A 26,040-nucleotide genomic window follows, 5' to 3' on the forward strand; every position below is an offset into this window, starting at 1 on the left:
TTAATTAGATATCCCACAACCAACATCACTAAAACAGACACCTGGACTCTTTGGTCATGATATCATTGCTGTTTGTGGGAGCTTGCTGTGCGCAAATTGGCTGCCACACTTTCTATATTCCAACAGTGACCACAAAAGGTACTTCATTGTCTGCGAGGCGTCTAGGGCATTTTACCGAGTTAAAGGTTCTGTATTAATGAAAGTTAGTGCCGTATGACACTTCTGTGTCTCTCCCTCTCTGAATGCATATCTCACTCTCTCCCTCCCTCGCTCTCCATCACTCTACCTTTTGGTAGATCTCCCTCTGTGCAGTACACGCTGTGTTTCCCCGCTCTTTGCGAGTCGCACTGGTTTTCCCCCAGTAGCCCAGTGCCAGCACAGCACGGCACGGCTAAATCCAGTTCAGCTCAGCTCAGTTGTTTCCGGGGTGTGGTCCTCAGCAGAATTTTCTGGTGTGAGGCAGGCGCAGACCTGTTGCTGTTGGAGAGAGGTGACGGACCGACCGGCTGTTCAATTAAACCGCGGGCGGGCTGGACGTCAAGCACCGTGACCAGGGGGGGGAGGAACCCGCCGCCTTTTATAAATCAGTGTGCGAGGTTAACAACGCAAATAAAAACTTATCCAACTCCTCCCTGAGTAATGGCTGACGAAAAGCAAGTGGAACTCTTTGTGAAGGTAAGGGACTCTTTAACCTGAGGTTCAAACTCTCTATCCAACAATACGGGAGGAGTGAGTGTTAACACTGTGTCCTTTTGAGCACTTGGTTCAGTTCATGGTACTTTCTGGTCAGTTTCAGACCGGCTTGGGTCAGTTTCAGCCGGGTGGCAAATGTGGCTGTTGGTGCTACGGTCAGTTTTGAGCTGTCCCAGTTGGGACTATTTTCACCTCCAACTACCTCTGAATAAACTTTGAAACTTTTTTTTTGTTGGCGAGCCTTTTGCAAAACAAAACTTTTCTTCTTTCCAATCCTTTCTAACAAAACTATCTGCAACTGTATATTTTAAACCACGTGCATGAGATTAACAAGTCTCTCTTTGTATCTACCAGGTACTGGATTTCCTCTCAGCTGGAGAGACATGCTGTGTAGCTGCACAGTAGGTCTGGGCTGGGGGGGAAGGAAGGCGGAAGGCTCGTCTCATTTACTTTAGAATAAACGTTCAGGGTCAACATTACAACCTCCAAAAGACTCCCTTTTCAAATTTTTAAACTACACGAGGTTGAAAAAAAATCTTAACTTTCGTTTTGGAAGAATTGACTTGTGATTCATTTTGTTTCCTGTGACGTGCAGTCTCTCTCTCTCTCCCTCCTCCTGTTCGAAACGAGTGACGCCTGGCTATTCGGACTTTTTCTTCACTGCTGCACGACTGGGTCAGTCAGTGGGAGGTTAATGTATGTAAGAGAGAAAGAGACGAGTATGTCTGGATTTTTTCTTTGGTGAGGTGGTCCGAAAAAGGACTTTTCAGTCTTCCATCTCTCTGTCACTTTAAGTCTGTGTGTCTCCCTCTCTCTCATTCCTTTCTTTCTCACTCATGCCCTTCCCTGTCCTGGGATGTGACTCCAGTGCTGGCCAGCGTCCAGTATTGGAATCCTGGATTGGGTGGGTTGGAGATAAGTCTATCGGTTCTGGACATTCACCCCTGTATCTTGTTCGAGTGACCAAGCCCAGCGTGACTGTCCGTCACCAGGCTATTTGGAGTGGGGAGTCATGTGAACCCCCCCCCCCCCCATTTACTCCTTCCCGAAAGGGTCGCTGGTTAGTGTTTGGGATGTTAGAACCTTATAGGAACAAGAGTAGGCCATTCAGCCCCTCGAGTCCCGTCCCGCCATCCCACCTTGGTTTGGCTTCTAGAATTTACAGCACAGGAACAGGCCATTCGGCCCAACTAGTTGATGCAGTGCTCATGCTTGACGGAGCCTGCTCCCGCCCTACTTCACCCAACACTATCAGTATATCCTCCTATCCCCCTCTCCCTCATGTGGTTATGTAGCTTTTCCCTTTAAAGGAATCTGTTATTTACCTCCAGCACTCATATCAAGTTCCGCGTTCCAATCACCAGTGAAGGGCTTTCTCCTGAATTGGTTATTGTATTTATTCGCGATTTTATCTCCTATTTATAACCTATAGATTCAAACTCTCCTCCTACAAGTGGAAACATCCTCACCACGTCTACCCTAGTAAACCCCTTGTTGACTTTTAAAGAATGCGCTTGGGGCACTCCTCAGCTTTCTCTCTCTTTAGGGAAAACATCGCTAGCCTGCTCAATCTTTCCTGATCGCTCGGACCTCTCGGCTCCGGTGTCGTCCTTGTAAAATCCTTCACCATTGCCTCTTTATATCCCTTTTTTTTTTGGAATATGGAGATCAGAACGGGGGCACAGTACTCCCACGTGTGGTTGCATTCCTACTGTCCTGACTGAGATGATCTTAAAAATGGGATGTGGGAGACGTGTTGAGATCTGGAGGGGTGGAGTAACATGGGCTGCAGAGTTTCATTGCAGGGCTATGCCATATAACACTCTGCAGAGGGTGAAGTTCCTGGGGCCTGTGGTAAAGCCGGGACGGCCAATTGTAAGCAGTTCAAAGATTATTTTAAAATCGCGTGATATTCATCCCATGTGCGGTGACCCTAAAGTAACTAGTATACTAAAATAAAAGCAAAAAGCATCTACAGTAATTAGTACATATGTTTGAACAAGAGAGTGCGGGATATCGGAATTAAAAAACAGAAAATGCTGGAGATGCACAGTAGATTGGTCAGATTTGCCTCTGACTGAGCTTTTGAATCGGTTCTCTGTCAATAGATACTGGCTGATTTTTTTTTTAAGCCACGGCATTAACATTAGGGGTGATGTCCGGAAGCAGTTCACAAAAAGGGTAGTGGAAATCTGGGGGGCTCAACATGAAAATGTCAAAACTGAGTTGTTCCACAGGTTGAGGGTTACAGAGCCAAGGTGGGTAATGGAGTTGAGATACAGATCAAGTATGATCTCATTGAATAGCAGAACAGGCTGGAAGGGCTGAATGGCCTAATCCTGTTCCTAAGGAATTCAAGCTGAAACTGCACAGCTTGCCAACCTATTTAAGGAGCACTGCTGTGCAGGCCAATGAAGTCCAACCTGAATTGCTGTATCCATTGCAAGATTATCTGGAGTTGAGTGGATGGGAAGAATCCCAGCCCCAGTTACAAAGCTGCTACTTCAAGGCCATTTTAATGAGTCGTTGTGTGTCCGGTCAGTCGACGTCAGAGCCTGAAGTAACTGCGGACCACCTTCCGTCGGGGATTGTTGCTGCAGATATGTCCAACTTGGCAATCCGAAGTGTTAAGAGGGCAGTGGTGACCTGCCCTGTTGTAGGAGGATGGCCCAGTCAGCAGGCCATGGGTTCAAGTAAGACCACCGCCCAGGGCGCTCCTGGAAGACTTGTCAACCTTTTGTCCTATCTGGCCTGTTAGGAGTGTGTTCTGGTGAGGCGTATCAGAGGCTTCTGTGCTTGTGACTCACAGACAATATATGTGCTGATTTTGGGGCAGTGCCAGAGGGAGCATGTTTCATTATTGAAGGGACTGTAAACATTGTCTTGAGATAGAGCGAGGTGTGAATACAGTGTTGTATTTACAACATAAAGAGTGTACTCATATTTATATAGACCCTTATCAAATCCTTGGCGTGTCCCCAAAGCACTTTATAACCTAATGGATTCCCTTTGAAGTGTTAGCCTAGAACTGTATACTACAGCAACGGGAGGCCATTCAGCCCCTCTTGCCTGTGGTAGCTCTTAAGAGCTGTCCTATTAGTCCCTCTTTCCCCCCCCCCCCCCCCCACCCCCTGCTCTTTCCCTATAACCATGCAATTTTTTTTTCCTTTTCAAATATATATCCTATTTCCATTTTGGAAGTTACTGTTGAATCTGCTCCCACTGCCCTGTCAGGCAGCTCATTCCCGACTGTCAAAAATTGCGTGACCAAAAAAAAACGCTCTCCCAGTTATGGTGGATAGCATCTGCACAGCAAGATCCAACATACAGAAAATAAATGAGTGATGGAAACATTTTGTTTTGTTGATTTTTGTGGTGTCAACTGCGGCTCAGTTGCTCGCACTTCTGCCTCTGAATCATAAGGTGCTGGGTTCAAGTCCCACTCCAGGACTCGAGCGCAAAAATCAAGGTGGACACTCCAGTGCAGTACCGAGGGAGTGCTGCACTGTCAGAGGTACAGTCTTTCAGATGAGACGTTAAATCAAGGCCCCGTCTGTCTGCACGGGTGGATGCAAAAGATCCCGCGGCGCTGTTTCAAAGATGATCAGGGGTGTTCTTCTCGGTGTCCTGGTCAAGATTTATCCATTTTCAACATCACAAAAGCAGATGTCATTATCACATTGCTGTTTGTGATTTGTAAATTGGCTGCTGTGTTTCCTACATTACAACAGTGACGACACTTCCAGAGTAATTCCTTGGCTGTGAAGTTCCTTTGGGACGTCCGGTGCTATATAAATGCAATTTTTTTTTTTGCTGGCGGAATACTGACCAGGGCATGGGGAGAACGCCCTTTTCCTCTTTGAAATTGTGGCCGTGGGATCTTTTACACCCACCTGAGAGGGCAGACTCAATTTGGTTGAATGTCTCATGCAAAAGACTGTACCTTTGACACTGCAGCACTCTCTCGGTATTTGGCTACAAATGCCAGTCTGGTTCATGCCCCACTCCAGCAGCTGACAGAGTCTACCCACTGGGCCATGGCTATTCCCTCCCTTCGCTTTTATTTTCTGTGAAGGGGAGGAATAAATATTGGGTGAGAGTGAGAGGAGCCCCCCTTTGTGGCAGTTGTAGAGTTTTCAAATAATCACCGGCCCTGTGTTTTTTTTTTTTCCTGCCCTTCTCTCCTGCTTCCTGTGGGGATATGCCCGCTCGGAGGCTGGCCGGGATGACTCATTTGAAACCAGGCACTTGTCATGAAAGCAACATCTGCAGGTTGCCATCATCCCATGATGCTTTGCACAGCCACCTCTGACTTGACCTCTGAGCCAAGTAGCGGTCGAGCAAAGCTTGACATCAGTAATGTCGACGCCGTGGAATTAGATTCATCCTGATGCTCTGAATTTCACTTCTATTTACTACTAACCACACGCTCCCACCTCCCAAAACATAATTATTCTAATCAAGCTTATCAACAGTGGCGCAGTGGTTAGCACCGCAGCCTCACAGCTCCAGGGACCCGGGTTCGATTCCAGGTACTGCCTGTGTGGAGTTTGCAAGTTCTCCCTGTGTCTGCGTGGGTTTTCTCCGGGTGCTCCGGTTTCCTCCCACAAGCCAAAAGACTTGCAGGTTGATAGGTAAATTGGCCATTATAAATTGTCACTAGTGTAGGTAGGTGGTAGGGAAATATTGGGACAGGTGGGGATGTTTGGTAGGAATATGGGATTAGCGTAGGGTTAGTATAAAAAAGGGTGGTTGATGTTCGGCACAGACTCGGTGGGCCGAAGGGCCTGTTTCAGTGCTGTATCTCTAATCTAATCTAATCTAAAACAGTTGCCTGGCAACATAGCTTCAAAATTAAAACTGGCTGTTAAAAGGTCTGTTCATTCTTGGCGTCAATCTGTGGCAGGTTGCCTCTCCACCTTGCAAGAGGCAGGAGCTCCCAGCAATGAGGAAATATTAGTGAGACTAACATATCTGAGCGCTTGATTGCTGATATTTCAAAAGATTGCTTCCTTCTACTCCTGGCGAGGGGAAGATGTGAATATATACCCTTCCCAAACTGAGGTAACTGAAGTAAAATCAGTGGACGTGATGGCCGTGTGGGGCGGGAGACGCAAGACCGGCAACCAGGGACATTAAATCCTGCTTATCCCAGAATGCAGTGTGAGACTGGGCGGGGGGGAATTTGTGGGGAGCAGCGGGGCAGGTATGGGTAGATTAGAAACTGGCAAACGATTGCCTGCTTTCAAAAAGGGCAGCATGGGCACGGAGACTCTATACAAAGTGCTCCGATTTACTGATGGCGCGGGAAGGGGCTGTGGAATTGGGCACGGCAGAGCGAGTTGGGCAAAATACATATGTGGGCAGATCAAAGAGATGCTGTTTAATTGGCACTGGTATTGCATGTAAGGTGGAAAAAATAACTGGCAAGCCCAAGGCGATGTTATGGAAAGTGAAATGGAGCAGCTGTCATTTGTAGCAGGGAGCTGTAAACAGGGAAATGTGCTGGTGGATAATTTCCCTATGTTGCAACCAACATTAAAACAGGTTGCCTGGTCCTTTTTTTTTTTATTTCGTTGCTGTTTTTTTTTTTGGGGGGGGTGCCCTGCTGTGCCCAAACCGGAAGTTGCATTTCTGACTTTGCAACACATTTGGAAAAAATGTCATTGTCTGCAAAGCGCTTGGGGGTGTTATGTAAATGTCCTGTGTTTGACATGTCTGGTAAGAGTGAGGAGAGGGTGTGGCTTGACTGACACGATGATCATGCAGTTTGACTGCCGCCTAGTCTCCACCATGAAGAATGGGCAGCTGCAGACAGCGCTCTAGACTCCTCACTTGCCACGTAGCAGCATAACTGATGCAAATTTTCTGCACTGGCATTACTTGCATTGTGGCTAATTCCAGTGCTGAGCAGAGATCCCTGGACTGGCATAACCAAGCACTGAGCTCTTCCAGTAACCATCCCAGCTGAGGTTTGCCAACCGTCCAGGATTGCCCTGGAGTCACCAGGAATGGAAGATTAGTCTCCTGGACACTGCCGCCAGCAAACACCTTTTGGTGGAAAATTACAGTGACTGTGTGCAGTTCTGGTCACCATATTCTAGAAAGGATATCGAGACACTGGAGAGGGTACAGAGATTTACAAGGACGATGTCAGTATATTGTCAAGAAAGGATTGACAGACTGGGTCTCTTTTCTCTTGGGGTGGGAAAGAAGGCTGAGGAGTGACCTAATAGAGTTCTTTAAAATTATGAAGGGTTTTGATATTGGATACAGACAGAATATTTCCACTTGCGGGGAAGAGCAAAACTGGAGGCCATCAATATAAGATCGTCACCAAGAAATCCAATAGGGAATTCAGAAGACGCTGCTTCACCCAGAGAGTGGTTAGAATGTGGAACTCACTACCACAGAGTGATTGAAGTGAATAGTACAGATGCATTTAAGGGGAAGCTAGACAAGCATCTGAGGGAGAAGGGAATAGAGGATTCCAATAAAATCTTATCTAAATCTTATTAAAGATTTTGTTCATGGCATATGGGCCTCACTGGCTAGGCCAGCATTTATTGCCCATCCTTAATTTTCCTTTGAACTGAGTGGCTTGCTAGGCCATCTCCGAAGGCATTTAAGTGTCAACCACATTGCTGTGGATCCGGAGTCACGTGTAGGCCAGACCAGGTAAGGACAGCAGATTTCCTTCCCTAAAGGATATTAGTGAACCAGATAGGTTTTTACAACAATTGACGATGATTTCACAGCCATCATTAGAGTAGCTTTTTAATTCTAGATTTATTAATTGAATTCAAATTTCACCATTGGAATTCGAACCCATATCCCCGGAGCACTAGTCTGGGCCTCTGGGCTACTAGTCCAGTGACGTTACCACTACGCCACCACCCCCCCCCCCCCCCCCCGCCATAAGGAAGGACTGGAGGAGGCTCGAGCAGAGCATAAATGCTGGTGTAAACTGGTTGGGCCGAATGGTCTGTTTCTGTGCTGTATATCCTATGTAATCCTGTGTTTTTTGATTTTTTTTTTTAAACTTTAGTTTTGACCAGGTTTACTGGTTATAGAAATATTGAAAATGGGGAAATTGAAACTGTTTGACTTCGCAGGGCTGTTGGAGGACATGTGATGCAGTAACCAGAAATACATATAACTAGAGTTTGGAACTCTTCCAACTCCATATTGCTGTCGGGCTCACAGAATTACAATACTTCGAATTTACAACACAGCAACAGGCCCGAATTCATCCCACCAGGTCTACGCCAATGTTTGTGCTGCACATGAGCCTCCTCCCACCCCTCTTCATTGCACTCTCTCACTCTTATCAGCATATCCATCTAATCCTTTCTCCCTCATGTGTTTATCTAGCTTTCCCGTAAACGCAAATATGCTTTCTGCCGCAACGACTCTCTGTGGTAGCGAGTTTCTGCATTCTCGCCACTCTCTGAATAAACCAGTTTCTCCTGAATTCCCTGTTGGATTTATTGGTGTTAACTAGAGGGCATCAATATACAAATTATGGACTTTTTCCCCACCCCCATCTCCTGCAAGTGGAAATCTCTTCCCTACTTCTACCCCATCAAACCCCTTCATATTTTTAAAGACATATATTAGGATGCCCCATAGCCTCCTGTTTGACAGCAGAGATCCCCATTCTCTATACCCTTTCTTGATAATTGTAACATTCAGTTCTGGTATTACCCTTGTAATTTTTTTTCCCTTGCACCTTCTGTAGTGCCTCCTATATCCATTTTTTAATATGGAGACCAGTTGTGCGTTAGTTACAACAAACCCAGTAGTGGTCTAAGCATGGCTGAGCCTGGCAACAGAAGCTTATTCATTTTCAGGTTGAAACTGCTGAGACCCCGAGTGTTTATTTGAAGTTCGGTCAAATTTGCCTCATTCTTGTGATCTTTGGAACTGCAAGGAGCCTGGTTGTCAGCTGGGGTTGCAGGCTGCAAGCCAAGCAGGCCCGTTGCCATGACATCACCATGGAGACCCAGAGCCGAGATTGCTGTGCCAACCTGCTCTTGCATAAATCGAACTGACCACTTTTTTTGTTTTTTCTCCCCCCTCTCTCTTGTGTTGAAGACTGAAGCTATTGTCTCGGTCCCCTCTCCAAACCCTGTTTTCCCCAGCTACCAACTTCATGCCTCTTTTTTATTTTGACAACTGTCTGAGACTAACCAACGCTGTTCACGACCTTGGTGTCATATTTGACCCTGAAATGAGCTTCCGACCACACATCCACACCATCACTAAGCCTGCCTCATTCCACCTCTGTACCGTTTCTCAACTTTTTTTTTTTTTCTTTTTCCCTCCGCCCCCCCCCCCCCCACTGCCCCAGCTCATCTGCTGAAAATCTCATCCCTGCCTTTGTTACCTCTAGATTTGACAACTCTAATTACTCCAGGCTGGTCTCCCACGGTCTACTCTCAGTAAATTTGAGGTCATCCAAAACTCTGTCGCCTGTCTCCTCCTTCGCACCCAAGTCCTGTTTAACTATTACGCCTGTGCTCACTGACTTACAGTGGCTCCTAGTCAAGCAATGTCTTGGTTTATTTTCTAAAATTCTCATGCTTGTTTTCAAATCACTTCATGGCCTCTCCCCTCCCTATCCCTTCTGCAGCCCCTCAACTCTCTGAGATATCCATGGTCCTCTAAATCTGGCCTCTTGTGCATCCCCAATTTTTTTTAAAAATCACTCCACCATTGGTGGTCATGCCTTCAGCTGCCTAGGCCCTAAACACTGGAATTCCCTCTCCTCATGTTTTCCTCCTTTTTAAGACTCTTCCTAAAAGCTACCATTTTGACCAAGCCTTTGGCCATCTGCCCTAATATTGCCTTATGTGGCTCGGTGTTTAATTTTGCTTTATTAATGCTCTTGTGAAGCACCTTTGGACATATATTTATACAGTGCCTTTAGTAGTTAATTCTTTTTTAAAAATCCAGTCCTTGTGTATGTTTTCCTTTTGTATCCATTAGCGTGAGTTGCCGAAGTGTGGATACGAGAGCTTGTCTATGCTTAGGTGAAGCGGGAGTACCGGCCTACGGGCTGGACAAAAAAAAAACTTGCAGGCTGCTCGGGCCTGTCTGTGGGTTGGGGTGGGGAGGGGAAAGCAAATAGACTTCTCCATTATAGTCAGTCATTTATGGCATAGAAGAAAACCATTCGGCCCAATGAGTACATGCCAGCTCCAAGTGGAGCAATCCAGTCAGTCCCGTTCCCCTGATTTATCCCCGTTGCCCATCCAGTGTCTTTTTGAAATCATTGATCATCTCCCCTTTCCACCATTCTCATAGGCAGCAGGTTCCAGGTCATTACCATTTGCTGCGTAAAAAAAAAAAGTTCTTCCTCATATTCCCCAGCATTTCTTGTCCAAACCTCGTGTCCCCTAGTCCTTGCACCATCAGCTAATGGGAACAACTTTTCATTGTCCACCTTATCCAAACCTGTCATAATCTTGTACACCTCTATCAAATCTCCCCGCAATCATCTTTGCTCAAAGGAGAACAACTTCAGCTTCCCCAACCTAACCTTGCAGCTAAAATCCCTCACCTCTGGAACCATTCTGGTAAATCTCCTCTTCACTCTCTCTCAAAGGACCCTCATATCCTTCCTAAAGTGTGGTGATCAGAACTGGACACAATACTCCAGTTAGGGCCTAACCAGAGCTTTATAAAAGTTCCGCATAACTTCTCTACTTTTGTACTCGATACTTATATTTATGAAACCCAAGATCCCATATGCTTTGCTGCCCACTCTCTCAATATGTCATACCACCTTCAAAGATCAATGTACATGAACCCCCAGGTCCCTCTGTTCCTGCACGCTCTTTAGAACTGTGCCATTAAATATATATTGCCTAACCCTGTCCCTTCTGTCAAAATGCATCACCTCACACTTCTCTGTATTAAATTCCATTTGCCACTTGTCTGCCCATTCTGCTAGCTTATTTATGTTCTGTTGCAGTGGACTTGTATTATCCCCACTGTTTGTGATTCCACGTTTAGTATCATTGGCACATTTTTAAAAGTTACACTCTCTCTTCCAATGTGCATGTCACTTTTTGTATATGTATATGCATATATATGTATATCTTTTTTTTTCTCCCTCATTATTGCTTGTAAAACCTTACCCACCACTGATGTTAAACCGACCGGCCTGTATTTACTGGGACTGTCCTTGCAGCCTTTCGCCTCCCAGTCTCCAATCCTCTGGTACCTCCCCCATCTCTAGGGATGACTGGAAGATTATGGCAAGCCCTTCTGCTATCTCCATCCCCACTTCCTTTAGCAACCTTGGATACAAGCCATCCAGATCAGGTAACTTATCCACTCTAAGCATAGCCAGCCTTTTCAGTACCTCCTGTCTCTCAATTTTCACCTCATCCATTACCTCCTCCATCTCCGTCTATACCGATACTTTGTCAGCATCCTGTTCCTTAGTAAACACCGATACAAAATACTTATTAAATATTCTAGCCTTGGCCTCTGCCTCCAAGCATATATTACTCTCTGTCCCAAATAGGCCCCACCCCACCTCTTACTATCTGCTCACTATTTACATGCTGGTAGAAGATTTTTGGGTTTTCTTTTATGTTGGCTGCCATTCTATTCTCATATTCTCTGTTTGCCAGTCTTATTTTCCTCTTCACTTCCCCTCTCAACTTATTGTATTTGACCTGGTTCACATTTGAAGAATTCACCTGATGTGCATTATATACTTTTTTTTTTTTGTATCGTCATAATCTCCATCTTCTCGCCATCTAAGTAGCCCTGGCTTTGGTTCCCCTACCTCTTGCCCTTGTTGGAATGTCTCAAGCCTGTACCTGAAGCACTTCCTCCTTAAAGATCGCCCGTTGTTCGGTTACAGATTTTTCCTTTCAGTCTTTGGTTCCATTTTTACTCTGGCTAGATCCCTTGTCATCCCAATTTAGGCGTTCTACTTTTGGTTGTTCCTTGCTCCTTACGTGATATGATTCTTGATTGTCAGTCAAAACCGCCTTCCCCAATCCCCAGGTCCATTATTTTTCATAACTAGTAAACAAGTGTTCATGGAAAATTTGTATTTATAAAAAAAAAAACACTCTTGGTGTTCCTGCGATGTTTCTCCTGGGTTGCTTGCAGTAGTGTGTTGGGCATTGATTCTCAGAGACTTCAAGGCAGTTCCCCAGTCCAAATGTGCAGTGTTGTCCCTAAGATTCCAGCAAGGAGGGATACGGTGCATCCTTGAGATTTACCAACGGTGTCCATTTTCAACATTGTGAAATTCCGCCTGCCATCTTAAAGATTCTGCACAGAGCATTCCATGCTGTATCCCACACTGAATTAGTGGTGAGCTTATAAGGATGGAGAATGATGGGGTAGCAGCAAGGGGAAACAGACCCATGTCTCTCTTCTTCCTCATTGTGTTTGGGCTAAACCTGCTGCTACATTTGCCATTACAGGTTATGTTTACAATTTGTATTTTGTCAAACATTCTGTGGTGCTACAGCCTGAGGGGTTTTACACTGGTTCCAGCCCCTCTGTATACTATGGGAAGGACCTTACACTGTGGCCTTTCCCCATTGAGCCTTTGCAGCGGCTGTCCCAAGCTTTAGTGCGTCCCTCAGCATGTGGTGACCTTGGAATGTGTCAGTCTGCAACACTCAGTCGTCGACAGCTCTTTGCACTGGAAGACCAGCGAGTTTCAGGCAGATCAAAGTACATCTTTCACCGAGTTGATGGACCTCCAGCAGCAGTGGATGTTTATCTTGGTGTGCGGCCCTGGGAACAGCCCATAGAGCACTGAGTCTGTGTTCTGGAGCTGCTCGGGGAAAAACCTTGATTAAAAACTGTATCTCTTTCCAGACCTGTATTGAACAGCTACATTCTGGAAGGAGGTGGACGGCGGTCTCTTCCCTCTGTTAGGGGGAGGAGTTAAGGCAGGCTTCTCCACAATGATATGGAGCCAACATCAGGTGAAGTACAGAGAATGGCACAGGAGTCATAGCTGAGTTGCCTCTTTTAGTGGCAGCAGTTGATTTTTGTGATTGGTGGATGTAATGGACTGAGGGATGGATGAATTAACTCGTAACTTGCTTTGAGCTGTTCAAAGCTCACTCAAAAGTTTTGCATTTATATAGTGCCTTTTACTACCTCCTGAATGCCCTGAAGTGCAGTTATTGTTGTAATTTAGGAAACATGGCAACCAATTTGCACACAGCCAGCTCCCACGAACAGCGTAGAGAGAATGACCAGAGACTCTGTTTCAGTAATGTTGGTTGAGGGGTTAGTATTGGCTAGGACGTTGGGGCGAGCTCCTCTGCTCCTCTCTGAATAGTGCTGCAGTATCCTTTATGCCCACCTGCAAGGCAGAAGGGGTCTCGGTGTTATGGAAGATGCAAATTCCCCGATGCTGCAATGTGTTGTTAGCCTGGGGTTTGTGGTCGCGTCTCTGGAGTGGGACTTGAAACCGTGACCTTCTATCTGAGTGCTACTCACTGAGCCACGCTGAAGCTGAGATATGCAAACCACGCTTCCCATTTGTTGCCTTTCTCAGGACCCTGGGCATTTATAAATAGGGGCATAAAGTACAAAAGCATGGAAGTTATGGTGAACCATTGTGAAAGTGATTCAACCTCCGGTGGAGTATTGTGTCCAGTTCTGGGCAGCACACGTTTTAGGAAGGATGTGAAGGCTTCAGAGAGGGTGCAGAAAAGATTTCGGAGAACGGTTCCAGGCATGAGGGACTTCCAAGACATGAATAGATTGGAGAAGCTGGGGCTGTTCTTCAGAGAAGAGAAAATTGAGAGGAGATTTGATCGAGGTGCTCAAAATAATGAGGGGCCTAGACAGTAGATAGAGGGAAACTGTTCCATTAGCGGAAGTGTTGAGAACCAGTGGAGACCGATTTTAAGGTGAATGGCAAAAGAACCAAAGACAAGATGAGGAAATTTTATTTTTTATTTTTACATAGTGAGTGGTTAGGATCTAGAATGCACTGCCTGAGAGTGTGGTGGAGGCAGATTCAATCGTGGCTTTCAAAAGGGAATTGGATAAGAATCTGGAGAGGAAAAAAATATTGCAGGGTGGGGGAAATGACATTAGTTGAGTTGCTCTTGCAGAGAACCAGCACAGATATGATGGGCTGAATGGCTGCCTTCTGTGCTGTAACCATTCTTTGACTCTCCTGTACCTCTTGCAAGTGATCATTTGTCATCAGACTCTGAGTGAGTGAGTGTCAAGCCATACAACGCTCCAGGGACACTCCAACCTTATCCAACTCTATCACACCTGCTTAGCAAAAAGAGTCACTGGATAGCGATCAGGAACCCTGCATCCACCCAATACTTCCTCTTGGCACAGGCGACCGTGAATGATGCACTTAGTAATTCTACTTTATTTTTTATTTATTTAGAGATACAGCACTGAAACAGGCCCTTCGGCCCACCGAGTCTGTGCCAACCAACAACCACCCCTTTATACTAACCCTACAAAAATCCCATATTCCCTACCTACACTAGGGGCAATTTACAATTCCCCTGCAAGTCTTTGGCTGTGGGAGGAAACCAGAGCACCCGGCAAAAACCCACGCAGACACGGAGAACTTGCAAACTCCGCACAGGCAGTACCCAGAATCGAACCCGGGTCCCTGGAGCTGTGAGGCTGCGGTGCTAACCACTGTGCTGCCCCTTGCTGACCAATTTCGTAACTCTGCATCCCAATTCTTTTGAATGCTTCATAATTTGATGAATAGTTTTCCTTCTCCTACACCTGCATATTATACACTTGGGTTCATTGCAAAAGCAATATTTGTATCTGATTCAGACAGTATTTCCATCTGTTGAGTTATTGGGGCTGCCAAACACACCACGCTACATTCTTTAATGTTATGCCAGTTTAAACCTTTTGCAGCTATCTTCTCCTACGAAGCTTTCAGAATGGTAGTTTTACCTGGATGCTACTTGTGTGTGTTAAACCACTGGCAACCTATTTATTTCGTGCTCAACTTCTGATTTTTTTTTTTTTTTACCTGTATCCATTTTGTTCAAAGAATTGTGAAATCTTAGTTTTAAACCAAGAAATGGCAATAGTCCAAATGAATGCAGGCTAAGCTCATTTAGCGTGCCATGTTTTCAGATCGATGCACAGATCTGTAACTGTAAATGAGTGTTGCAACGCAAAAATGTCACTCCTTTTAAACTACTTCTGGCTATCTATGTGGAAGGGGCAATATATCCCCAGTGACTAATTGTTCGGATGGCTTCTCGGAGATTAGCAATGAAATAACTTTTGCACTAACCATAAAACAATTCTTTTGGAATGAGATATTTTGCCCAAAGGACCCATTCCGAAAGGGAGTCGGGGATAGGCTGTGCATTGGTAATTCAGTTATCCTTGTGACTGCAGTAGGAAACCTGCCAGTGACCACAACGGAAATTATGGACTAATGTGAAACGGTCAACATTGATGTAAATGGAACATCATGTCTGATTAATTTAATCAAATCCTCTCAGAAATTACCAAGCATACAGGCAAAGAGAATGCAGTAAGGGTTGTACATTTTAACTTGAATTTTCAATAAAGTGCCACATTTATGCCCCTGTTACAAAGTTTCAGATCTGTGATTGTCAGGGATAAAGAGATGGCTGAAAGTTTTGGAAGCAAAGAGTCGGACTAAATAGACCTTTCTCAGATTGGCAGCATGCCTCCGGGACTTGTGTAGGAACCTCCTCATGACGATAAAAGATTTGACCTTGAGCATGATCAAAATTTGCCAGTAATTCTGAATTAGGGGCTTGAGAAGTTCCAAAAGAAGACTGTAGGAAGCTGCAAGAGGGCATAAAAGACTAGCAATTCTACCGTTGGCACCTTTCACAATCTCAGGATGTCTCAAAGCACTTTGCAGCTAGTGCTTTCAAAATCTAGTTGCTATTAGAAGCATAGAATCATACAGCACAGAAACAGGCCCTTTTGGCCCATCGTGTCCTGTTGTAATGTAGGAAACAGATTAGGGGAGCATTTGTCAATTTCAATTCATGGTGTGTAAAAATGGAGTTGCACGTGTTGGGGGTGGTGTGCGGGAGAGAAAAACAAAAATTGAAATATACCTTCAGTGGTGTAATGTTCAGTTGATTGGAGGAAGCGGAGTGCAGGTTAACAAATCTTTTTAAATGCGGGATTGCTGTACACTTGAAAACGCTTAAAGGTGTTAAATTGCTAAAGGTACTGGACCTGCATCTGAAGTGCTGTAAGCTGCAAAGCTACAGACCAGGTGCTGGAAGGTGCGATTAGAATGGACGTCTAACTTTTGTTTTGTCAGCCGGTGCAGACACGATGGCCTGAATAACCTCCTTTTCTGTGGTTCTATTAAATGGTGCGTTGACCCACTCGACCACTGGGAGGGGGGTGTGGGGGGGTGGGGGGGGGTTGGTGCGATAGAGGAGAGATCTAGCACCGTGCTTGAACAAGCCTATTGCAGCATGTTCAGTGGGTGGGTGAAGCAGGGTGGTGTGAAGATGCTGCTGTGGTTTGTCAGTGATGCGTCTTAAGACTTTGTTCACAAGATGGGAGTGACGCTGACGAGGCTGGTTTGTAACCTAACCCCAGTTGCTTGAAGTTTGGCAGTAAGCTGCTTTCTTGAAGACTCCTTGTGCTGATTATTGTTTCCACAATCAGATTAGGAGCTTCAAGTGTAGTTAATTCCTTTTTTTTTTGACCTAACAATGATAGAAGGGAATGACTTGAAGCTGATGGATGCTCTGGAAGTCTCTTCTCTTCCCGGCCCCACTCCCACCAAAAAGCAGTTCAGGCTGGGTGGGGAGAGGGGTAGGGTTGTCAATTAAAACTTTCAAACCTGATCACACTCTTTTTCAGATCAGGGTCTTGAGGTATGGAGTCAGGGCGAGCAGATCAGCCACGGTCTCACTGAATGACGGAACAGGCTCGAGGGGCTGAATGGCCTCCTATCCTCTTTGGTTTTTGCATCATTGCTGATGATTCACATCTACTGCTCATCTGTTGTGAGTCTTGGGATGGGAGTGCAGTCCAATTCGAGCTGTTTGCAATGAGTGTATTGTAAGATTTATTTTCTGGTGCAGAGGTGACTTTCGTATACGGCTTCCTGCAATGGTGCTTTTCAGTGGCAATCTGACGATGTCGTCCTTCAAATTTCTGTGCTCCAGTGTGGAGGCTTCAGGGCTAGGTGCTTCAGTCGTGCTCTGACTGTTGCCAACTGTTGAAGTCTTTCTGGCATAAAATCATGTCTCGCTTGCACGAGTCCTTTTTATATCTTTGGCAGCGCAATGGGTCTACTGGCACCATCAAACACGCCATACAGTGCAACCTTTGGTAGGTGACCATTATCCATTTGTAACAAGGTGCCCGAGCCGTTGTGGTCAACATCACTCGAGCATTGCTATGATATTTTCTGAAGTTAGAAAGTTGCCGTACCTCTGTTTTGGGGACTCTATGCTGCCAATGGATCCCAAGGATTTTTCTCAAGCCATGCATTCATTCAATCTGCATTTTTGCTTCTGCTGTGTAGTCCAAGTTTTGTCACCATACAGCAGCCTCCTCCGATTCTGCTGTCTGGACTTCAAGTCCAGTCTTCCAACAGCCATGACGAAGGAGTATTTCATTGCCAACTGTGGCTCATTGGGTAGCAGTCTCAATTCTGAGTCCGTGTGTTGTGGGTTCCAGCCCCAATCCAGAGGCTTGAGCATAAAAATCTCTAGGCTGACTCCCTCAGTGGAGTCGTGAGGGAGTGCTGCATTGTCAGAAGTGCCATTTTTTTTTTTTTGTATAAACCATCTGCCCTCTTGGGTAGACGTAAAAGATGCCATTTTGAAAGTGAGCAAGGGGAGTTCTCCCCGGTGTTCTGGTCCAATACTTATCCCTGCACCAACTTTGTCAGAAGTGCCATTAATTTAAGGTTGTGAAAGCACACTCCTCCCTTCCTTCCTTCCTTTTTCAGATGTGTTCCAGGCACTCAAACACAGCCATTGTAGTTGGGCTTTGCTGACCTCTTACTGCTTTCTTAACTTCCTCCCCTTTTTTCAAAGCACTAATCTCTACTTTTAAAGCCACATCTTAAAACAAAATGATTGAGGTTGCCCCTCCCCCTCCCTAGTCTAAGACTTCTTGCATAACTCGAGTTGGAAGTGAAGCCACTGACTAGGGGAGCTGGTTGGACTACTAGCTTTGAATTGGGCCATACTCTTGGTGGTTTCATCACGTGACCTCCGGCCTCCAACTGCCCCGCCTTCAAACTTCTGGCATCGGCCATCCTCGCGTGGCCCCCCCCCCCCCCCCCCTCATTCCTTCCCATCAGCCAATTGGAAAGCGAACAGACTTAGTTACCTGATTGGATGATTCTCGACAGTCAGTCTTTCTTATCACCTGATATTTTTCGAACCAATAAACAAGTGTTCAAGGGAAAAAAACAATTTTTTTTTAAGAAGCAAACTTTTAAAATTTCATCCCTGTGATTGTACTCCCCTGGGTGCTGCTCATTTTTAATCTCTGGGTGATCCAGGAAGGTTGGCAATTCTGAGAAGATGTTGGTCCAATGCTCTGCATTGCTTCTTGTGCAGCATTACACACAGCGAGATAGCAGGAAATGGTTGTCAACGTTGCTGCTGTGGCTGTTGAAATGTTGCCAGGCTGCTGCTGCTGCTGGTGGTGGTGGGTGAGAAAACACTCACAATGTGTTGTGATGCACGCAAATAAGAGAAGGCATTTCCCTTTTTAGCTTAGCGTCCAACCATTAACCACTTCCCCTCTGAAATACTGTCCACCATATGAATTGGGGGGGGCGTGGGTGGGATTAAACCTGTAAATGAAGCTCTGGCTGTTTTGGAGGAAGTGTGCAGTCTATTTTTCCTTCCCTCCCTTTTTTTTTTCTTTCTCCCCCCCCCCCCTTCCCCACATGCATGTCTCTCCGGCATTCTTTGGCACTCCGCTTGGGCCATCTTGCTATTACCCTTCCAGGACCCTGTCAAAATGATTCCCACACAGTGCTTTCAGTCATCGGATCGTAGGAAATAGGAGCAGGCCATTTAGCCCATTGAGCCTGCTCCACCATTCAAACAGATCTCCCACCAGTGTCTTTATCTTGGCCCCGGATCATACTCTCACCCCTGAATCAGAAGGTTGTGGGTCCAAGCCCCTCTGCAGACTTGAGCATGAAATCCAGGCTGGCGCTCGCAGGGCTGCATTGTCAGAGATGCTGTCTTTTCAGATGAGATGTTAAACAGAGGCCACGTTTGCCCGCTTGTGTGGGCATAAATGATCTCCTGGTGGTATGTTGAAGAGATCTGGGCAACATTTGGAAGAACGCAAATAGGAGCAGGAGTAGACCATAGGCCCATCGAGCCTGCTCCACCATTCAATATGATCATGGCTGATCTTGGGCTTCAACTCCCCGCTCCCAATCTCCCTTGATTCCCAGAGAGACCAAAGAACTGTCAATCCAAAACTTAAATGTATTCAATGACGGAGCATCCCCAACCCTCCTGGGGTAGAGAATTCCAAAGATTTCCAAAGATTCCCAACCCTTTTGAGAGAAGTAATTTCTCATTTCAGTCCTAAATGATCGGCCCCTTTATCCTGAGACTGTGTCCCAGTGTTTTAGATTCTCAGATCAGTGGAAATAATCTGTCTACCCTATCCAGCCTCTATAATCTTGTATATTTCAATGAGATCGCCTCTCATTCTTCTAAACTATAGAGAATATAGGCCCAATTTACTCAGCCTCGCACTAAAGGATAACACTTATTCTTGTACTCCAATCCCCTTGCAATAAAGGCCAACGTGCCATTTGCCTTCCTAATTGCTTGCATGCTAACTTTGTGTTCATTGTACAAGCACACCCAAGTCTCTTTTACAAGTTTCACATCTTTTTTTAAAGAAAAATTCTGCTTTTCTATTCTTACGACCAAAATGAATAACTTCATACTTCCCTATATTATACACCATCTGCCATCTTGTTGCCCACTCACTTAATCTGTCTATATCTCTTTGTAGCCTCTGTGTCCTCCCCACAGCTTACCTTTCCACCAAGCTTTGAATCAGCCACAAACGTAGATACATTACTCTCTGCCTCTTCATCTAAGTCAGTAGTATAGGTTGTAAATAGCTGAGGCCCCAGCACTGATCCTTGAGGCCCTCCACTGTTTACTGCCTGCCAACTTGAAAATGCCCTGTTTATGCTCACTCGTTGCTTCCTGTCCGTTAACCCACAACTAACACCTAAAAACCGATTCTTAAAAGTAAAATACTGCAGATGCTGGAAATCTGAAATAAAAACCAAGTGCTGGAAATACTTGGCAGCTCTGGCAGTATCTGTAGAGAGAGAGAGAAACAACAGTTAACATTTCAGGTCAATGACCTTTCATCAGCACCTAAAAACAGATTATCTGACCACCGTTGCACTGCTGTTTGTGGGAGCTTGCTGTGCACTAATTGGCTACATTGCAATGGTGACTACATGTTTTTTTTTTGAGGGGAAAAAAAATGCTTATCCTGTTGTGAAGGACTTTGGAACCTGCTGAGGTGGTGAAAGGTGCTATAGAAACAGAACCATAGAAAAAGTACAGCACAGAAGGAGACCATTCAGCCCATCATGTCTTTGCCAGGCGAATAAACTATCCGCCCAATCTAATCCCACCTTCCAGCACCTGGTTCGTAGCACTTCAGGTGCATGTCCAGGTACCTTTTTAATTCCAGACACCCAGCACCCTCTGGGTGAAAAAGTTTTTTCCTCATGTCCCCTCTAATCCTTCTACCAATCACCTTAAATCTGTGCCCCTGGTAATTGACCTCTCTGCTATGAGAACCAGGTCCTTCTTGTCTACTCTATCTAGGCCCCTCATAATCTTGTACACCTCAATTAAGTTACCCCTCAGCCTCCTCAGTTCCTGGGAAAACAATCCCAGCCAATTCAATCTTTCCTCATAGCTGCAACTTTCAAGCCCTGGTAACGTTCTTGTAAATCTCTTCTGTACTCTCTCCAGAGCAATTATCTCTTTCCTGTAATGTGGTGACCAGAACTGTATGCAACACTCCAGCTGTGCCCTAACCAGCGTTTTATACAGTTCCAGCATTACATCTGCTTTTGTACTCAATACCTCGGCCAATAAAGGAAAGCAATCCATATGCCTTCACCACTCTATCTCCCTGTCCTGCCACCTTTAGGGACCTGTGGACATGCACTCCAATGTCTCTCTCTTCTTCTACCCCTCTCAATATCCTCAATTTATTGTATATTCCCCTCGCTATATTTGTCCTCCCCAAATTCATTACCCGGATTGAATTCCATTTGCCACTTTTCGGCCCACTCAACCAAACAATTGATATCATTCTGGAGTCGATGGCTTTCCTCCTCACTATTAACTAATGGCTAATTTTTGTGTCATCAACAAATTTCCCAAACATGCCTCCCACATTTAAGTCCAGATCATTTAATATATACCACTAGCAGCAAGGGACCCAACACAGCCTTGTGGAACGCCACTGAAAACCGCTTTCCCTTCGCAAAATCATCTGTCGACTCTTTTTGTTTCCTGTCACTGAGCCAATTATGGATCCAACATGCCACCTTCCCCTGTATCATGAGCTTTAATTTTACTGGCCAGTCTGTCATGCGGGAGCTTGTCAAATGCCTTGCTAAAATCCATGTAAACCACATCCACTGCACTACCCTCATCTATCCTCCTTGTCACTTCCTCAAAAAACTCAATCATGTTAGTAAGGCATGACCTTCCCCTAACAAATCCATGCTGACTATCCCTGATTAATTCATGCCTTTCTAAGTGACAGAATCTATTCTGAGAGACAGGATAAACTAACCATTTGCCCATCACTGTGGTCAGACTGACTGGCCTATAATTAACTGACTTATCCCTTGCACCCTTTTTAAACAATAGTACAACATTTGCAGACCTCAATTATCTAGTGAGGATTTGAAGATGATCCTCAGTGCATCTGCAATTTCCCCCCTGACTTCCCTTAACAACCTGGGATGCAATCCATCCGGTCCTGGTGCTTTATCCATTTTCAAGGACGTCAGACTCTCGAGCACTTCCTCCCCCCTCATTATGCTTATCGTATCTAATATTTCACACTCCTCCTCTTTAACTACAATGTCTGCATCAACCCTCTCCTTTGTGAAGACAGAGACAAAAATCTCATTAAGAACCCTGCTCACATCTTATGCATCCATGCATAAGTTCCCCTCTACATCTCTGATGGGCCCTACCCTTTTCTTAGTTATCCTCTTGCTCTTAATGTACTGATAAAACATCTTTGGGTTTTCCTTGATTTTTATTTTATTTCATTTATTTAGAGATACAGCACTGAAACAGGCCCTTCGGCCCACCGAGTCTGTGCCAGCCATCAACCACCCATTTATACTAATCCTACATTAATCCCATATTCCCTCAATCCACCTACCTATACTAGTGGCAATTTATAATGGCCAATTTCTCTATCAACCTGCAAGTCTTTGGCTTGTGGGCGGAAACCGGAGCACCCGGCAAAAACCCACGCGGTCACAGGGAGAACTTGCAAACTCCACACAGGCAGTACCCAGAACTGAACCTGGGTCACTGGAGCTGTGAGGCTGCGGTGCTAACCACTGCGCCACTTTACCTGCCAATTTTTCATGTCCTCTCTGCTTTTCTAATTTCTGTTTTTACTTCATTCCTGTGCTATCTATGCACTAGGCTTTCGAAAGTATTATGATATTTGTGCTAGTCATAAGTTTTCTCTTTTTTGCTTTAACTTGCCCTGTAAGCTTTTATATAACTGGGGCGGCTCTAGATTTGGCAGTACCACCCTTAATCTTAGCGGGGGCATGCCTACACTGTGTCTGTAGTATCTCACTCTTGAATGCCTTCCACTGGTTTGCCACTGATTTTTTTCCTTCAAGTAGCTGTATCCAGTCCTGTTTTATTTTTGTCCTTTTCCACGATTACGCTAAAACTATTATGGTCACTATCTCCAAAATGGTCACCCACTGTTACTTCCTCCACTTGCCCAGCTTCATTACCGAAGACTAAATCGAGAATTGCACCTCCTCTCGTTGGGCTTGTTACGTGCTGGCTAAAAAAGTTCTCTTGAATGCAGTTCAAGAATTTGGTCCCCTCTCCCCTTCACACTGTTTGTACCCCAGTTGATATTGGGGTAGTTGAAATCCCCAACTAATATTGCCCTAAAGTTTCTGCACTCAGAAATCTGCCTACATATTCTTCAATCTCCCTCTCACTATTTGGGGGTCTATAGTACGCTCCTAGTGATGTAGCTGCCCCCTTTTTTTTATTTCTAAGCTCCACCCAGATGGCCTCATTTGATGATTCATTTAGCATATCTTCCCTCCTCAAAGCTGTTATTGATTCCTTAACAAATAATGCTACTCCCCCTCCATTTTTTTTATCCCCCTCTCTATCTCGCCTGAAAACTCTATCCATGGATGTTGAGCTGCCATTCTTGCCCCCTTTTTTTTTTAAGCCAAGTTTCCATTATAGCAACAATATCATGTTGCTATGTGTCTATCTGTGCCCTTAAATTTAAATAAATATCCTTTAACACTGCCAAATTCCTGTGTTGCGCGCTTTTTTTAACCTTTTGTTTCTTCTGTCTTTCAGAGTCGCTAATTTTCTGCGTCCCGTTCCCTGCCCTGAAATTGTCCTATCTAAGACTGTGCTCAGGTTCCCATCCCCCAGCCAAGCTAGTTTAAACCATCCCCAACAGCACTAGCAAACCTTCCTGTAAGAATATTTGTTCTAGTCCTGTTCAGGTGCAGACCGTCTGGCTTGTACAGGTCCCACCTTCCCCAGAACCAGTCCCAATGCCCCAGAAATCTGAAGTCCTTCCTCCTGCACCATCTCTCCAGCCACGCTGGTGTATTTTTATATTATACTCACTAGCATGTGACCTTGGGAGTAATCCGGAGATTGGGTGGCGCAGTGGTTAGCACCGCAGCCTCATAGCTCCAGCGACCCGGGTTCGATTCTGGGTACTGCCTGTGTGGAGTTAGCAAGTTCTCCCTTTGTCTGCGTGGGTTTCCTCCAGGTGCTCCGGTTTCCTCCCACAGCCAAAGACTTGCAGGTTGATAGGTAAATTGGCCATTATAAATTGCCCCGAGCGTAGGTAGGGGAATTGAGGGAAGGTTGGGATGTGAGAGGGTAATGGGATTAATGTAGGATTAGTATAAATGGGTGGTTGATGGTCGGTACAGACTCGGTGGGCCAAAGGGCCTGTTTCAGTGCTGTATCTCTAAATAAATAAAATAAAAATTATTACCCTTGAGGTCCTACTTGCTAATCTCTTTCCTAACCCCCTAAACTAAGCCTGCAGGACTCTATCTCTCTTACTTGCTATATCGTTGGTACCAATGTGGACCACAACCCCTGGCTATTCACTACCCTCACCCTCTAGAATGTTCTATAGCCGCTCGGCGATGTCCATGACCCTTGAACCAGGGAGGCATCATACCTTTCTGGAATCACGTCTGTGACCACAAAAACACCTATCTGTTCTTCTAACCATAGTATCCCCTACCACTATTGTGCTCTCGTCCTTTTTCCTCACTCCCTGAGCAGCTGAGTCACTCATGGTGTTCCGATCATGACTCTCACTGCACTCTACAGAGGAACCCTCCTTCCCATCGGTACTCGGAACTGAATACTGGTTAGAAAGTGTAAATTTAGTGTAGTAAATGTAGTGGATTTCCAATGTACGCATTGTGCAACTGTAGGTGAGTTTTAATGAGTGATATTGGTTTATAGGAGACCCTGGGGACTGATACCAGAGAGTGAATGCTGGGTTGATGTGACAATAGCATCTGTGTCCTGCTGTGCTTCGCTACAGCAGTGTTTCCTGGTGAAGTTTGAGAGTTGTGTACGTTTACAACTTTCCATTTCTCAAGCCCTCCCACTTTTGTGTGTTTGGGAATTGGGCGGAGACCCTCATAACCGGAGTTCGTTTCTGCAGGTTCGAACTCCCTTTAGCAGGGGGAGTACATTGCGGTCGGGAGCCCTGTGTGTCTTTCTGGAGTGGAGGAACCTCCTTTTCAAAATTGGGGTGTGTTGCCCCTCTGGTGCTGGTATCTGACTCTGTGATTCGGAAGAATGTTGGCTGGAGGTAGGTTCACTGCCAGGTGTGTCAGGTGACACAACACTCTGGGGCACTGAGTCATTGCTGCACTTTGGTAAATATTTGGTCTAAAAGGAATGTGACAGTACCAGTGAAGAGGAAGCAGGAGGGAGTCTGGGATGCATACAGACCAACCGTGCACGTGCGTGCGCAAGGTAAAAAGGGAACTTTTGTATTTCAATTTGTTGATGCTTTGCTTCATTACGGGATAAGTTTTTTTTTTTTTTAGTTTTATAATCTGGTAATTCTTCTGTTTAAGAAACCTGGTTGCTATATTTTATTCTGGGATAAACAGAGCATATGATTAACCGCATCGGTAACTGGGTAAACATTTAAATATATGTTGTGATCTGTGGGGGAAGTGGAACTAGAAAAGACAGTGCACTCCTCCCACCTCGGTCGTAACAAGTGGGACACAAGAATTAATGTGCTGTGAGGTTCCGTCGGGAACCAGTTTTGTCCCATGGCTTTGGGAGATGTGGGCAACAGCAGCTGCGTGTTTTAGAATGAGCAGGTGACAGGCATTGGGCTGTTGCTCACAAACGCTGACCTTCTGCTGATGATGGCATTGGTAGCCGAGAGATTCTGTTACTGGATGAGCAGCCCGTGACGCAAGTTCAAATCCCAGCAAGGCAAACTGTGAAATGAAGTTCAGTAGATTTGTGGGCGAGCGACAAGAAGCCATCAGAACATCTAGTTTGTTGTCACCTGGTTCACTAACATCCCGCAGAAAGTGGGCCTGACCCTTCCCCAGCTGGTCTGGCCCACATGTGACTCCAGTCCAACACTATGGTTTGACGCTACTGGATCTAACAGGCCACCCGCTTGTAAACCAGTCATGCAAAGCTCAGTGAAGGTAGAACATATACTTTATAACAGCGCCTTGCGTGACTTCTGGTTGTAAAGCACTTTGAGACATCCTATGAAATACTTTCAGGTGGTCCATCTTCACCTTTGACCTTCAATGGTGCCACCATCGCTGACTTTTCTGGCCATCAACAAGCCATTGGGCACCATTGACCAGATTCCTGACTGCACCAGCTATACCAATACGTTGTCTGCAGGAATTGCTCACCTCATGACCTGCCAAAGCTTTTCCACTGTCTGAGGCTCAAGCCAGGAGTGCGATGGACTATTCACTGCTTACTTGGATGGGTGCTGCTACAGCAACACTCGAAGCCGGCCATCGTGTAGGACGGA

The 26,040-nt window shown here is 45.5% G+C and overlaps 1 protein-coding gene across 2 annotated transcripts in view; it reads left to right on the forward strand.

Moving 5' to 3' along the window:
- Window positions 1–424: 424 nt before the first annotated feature.
- The window catches only part of LOC137346148 (chloride intracellular channel protein 1-like), a 44,517-nt gene continuing 18,901 nt past the window's right edge, over window positions 425–26,040 (forward strand). The window contains exon 1 of one of the 2 annotated variants that reach the window (XM_068009485.1): window positions 425–675. In XM_068009485.1, coding sequence (XP_067865586.1) covers window positions 640–675 — 36 coding nt within the window. In that variant the 5' untranslated portion in view covers window positions 425–639. The remainder of the gene's footprint in view (window positions 676–26,040) is intronic. The other variant, XM_068009484.1, reaches the window with a different exon arrangement.

Source organism: Heterodontus francisci, chromosome 29, assembly GCF_036365525.1.
Source record: "Heterodontus francisci isolate sHetFra1 chromosome 29, sHetFra1.hap1, whole genome shotgun sequence".
In the NCBI taxonomy this organism is placed as follows: Eukaryota; Metazoa; Chordata; class Chondrichthyes; order Heterodontiformes; family Heterodontidae; genus Heterodontus; species Heterodontus francisci.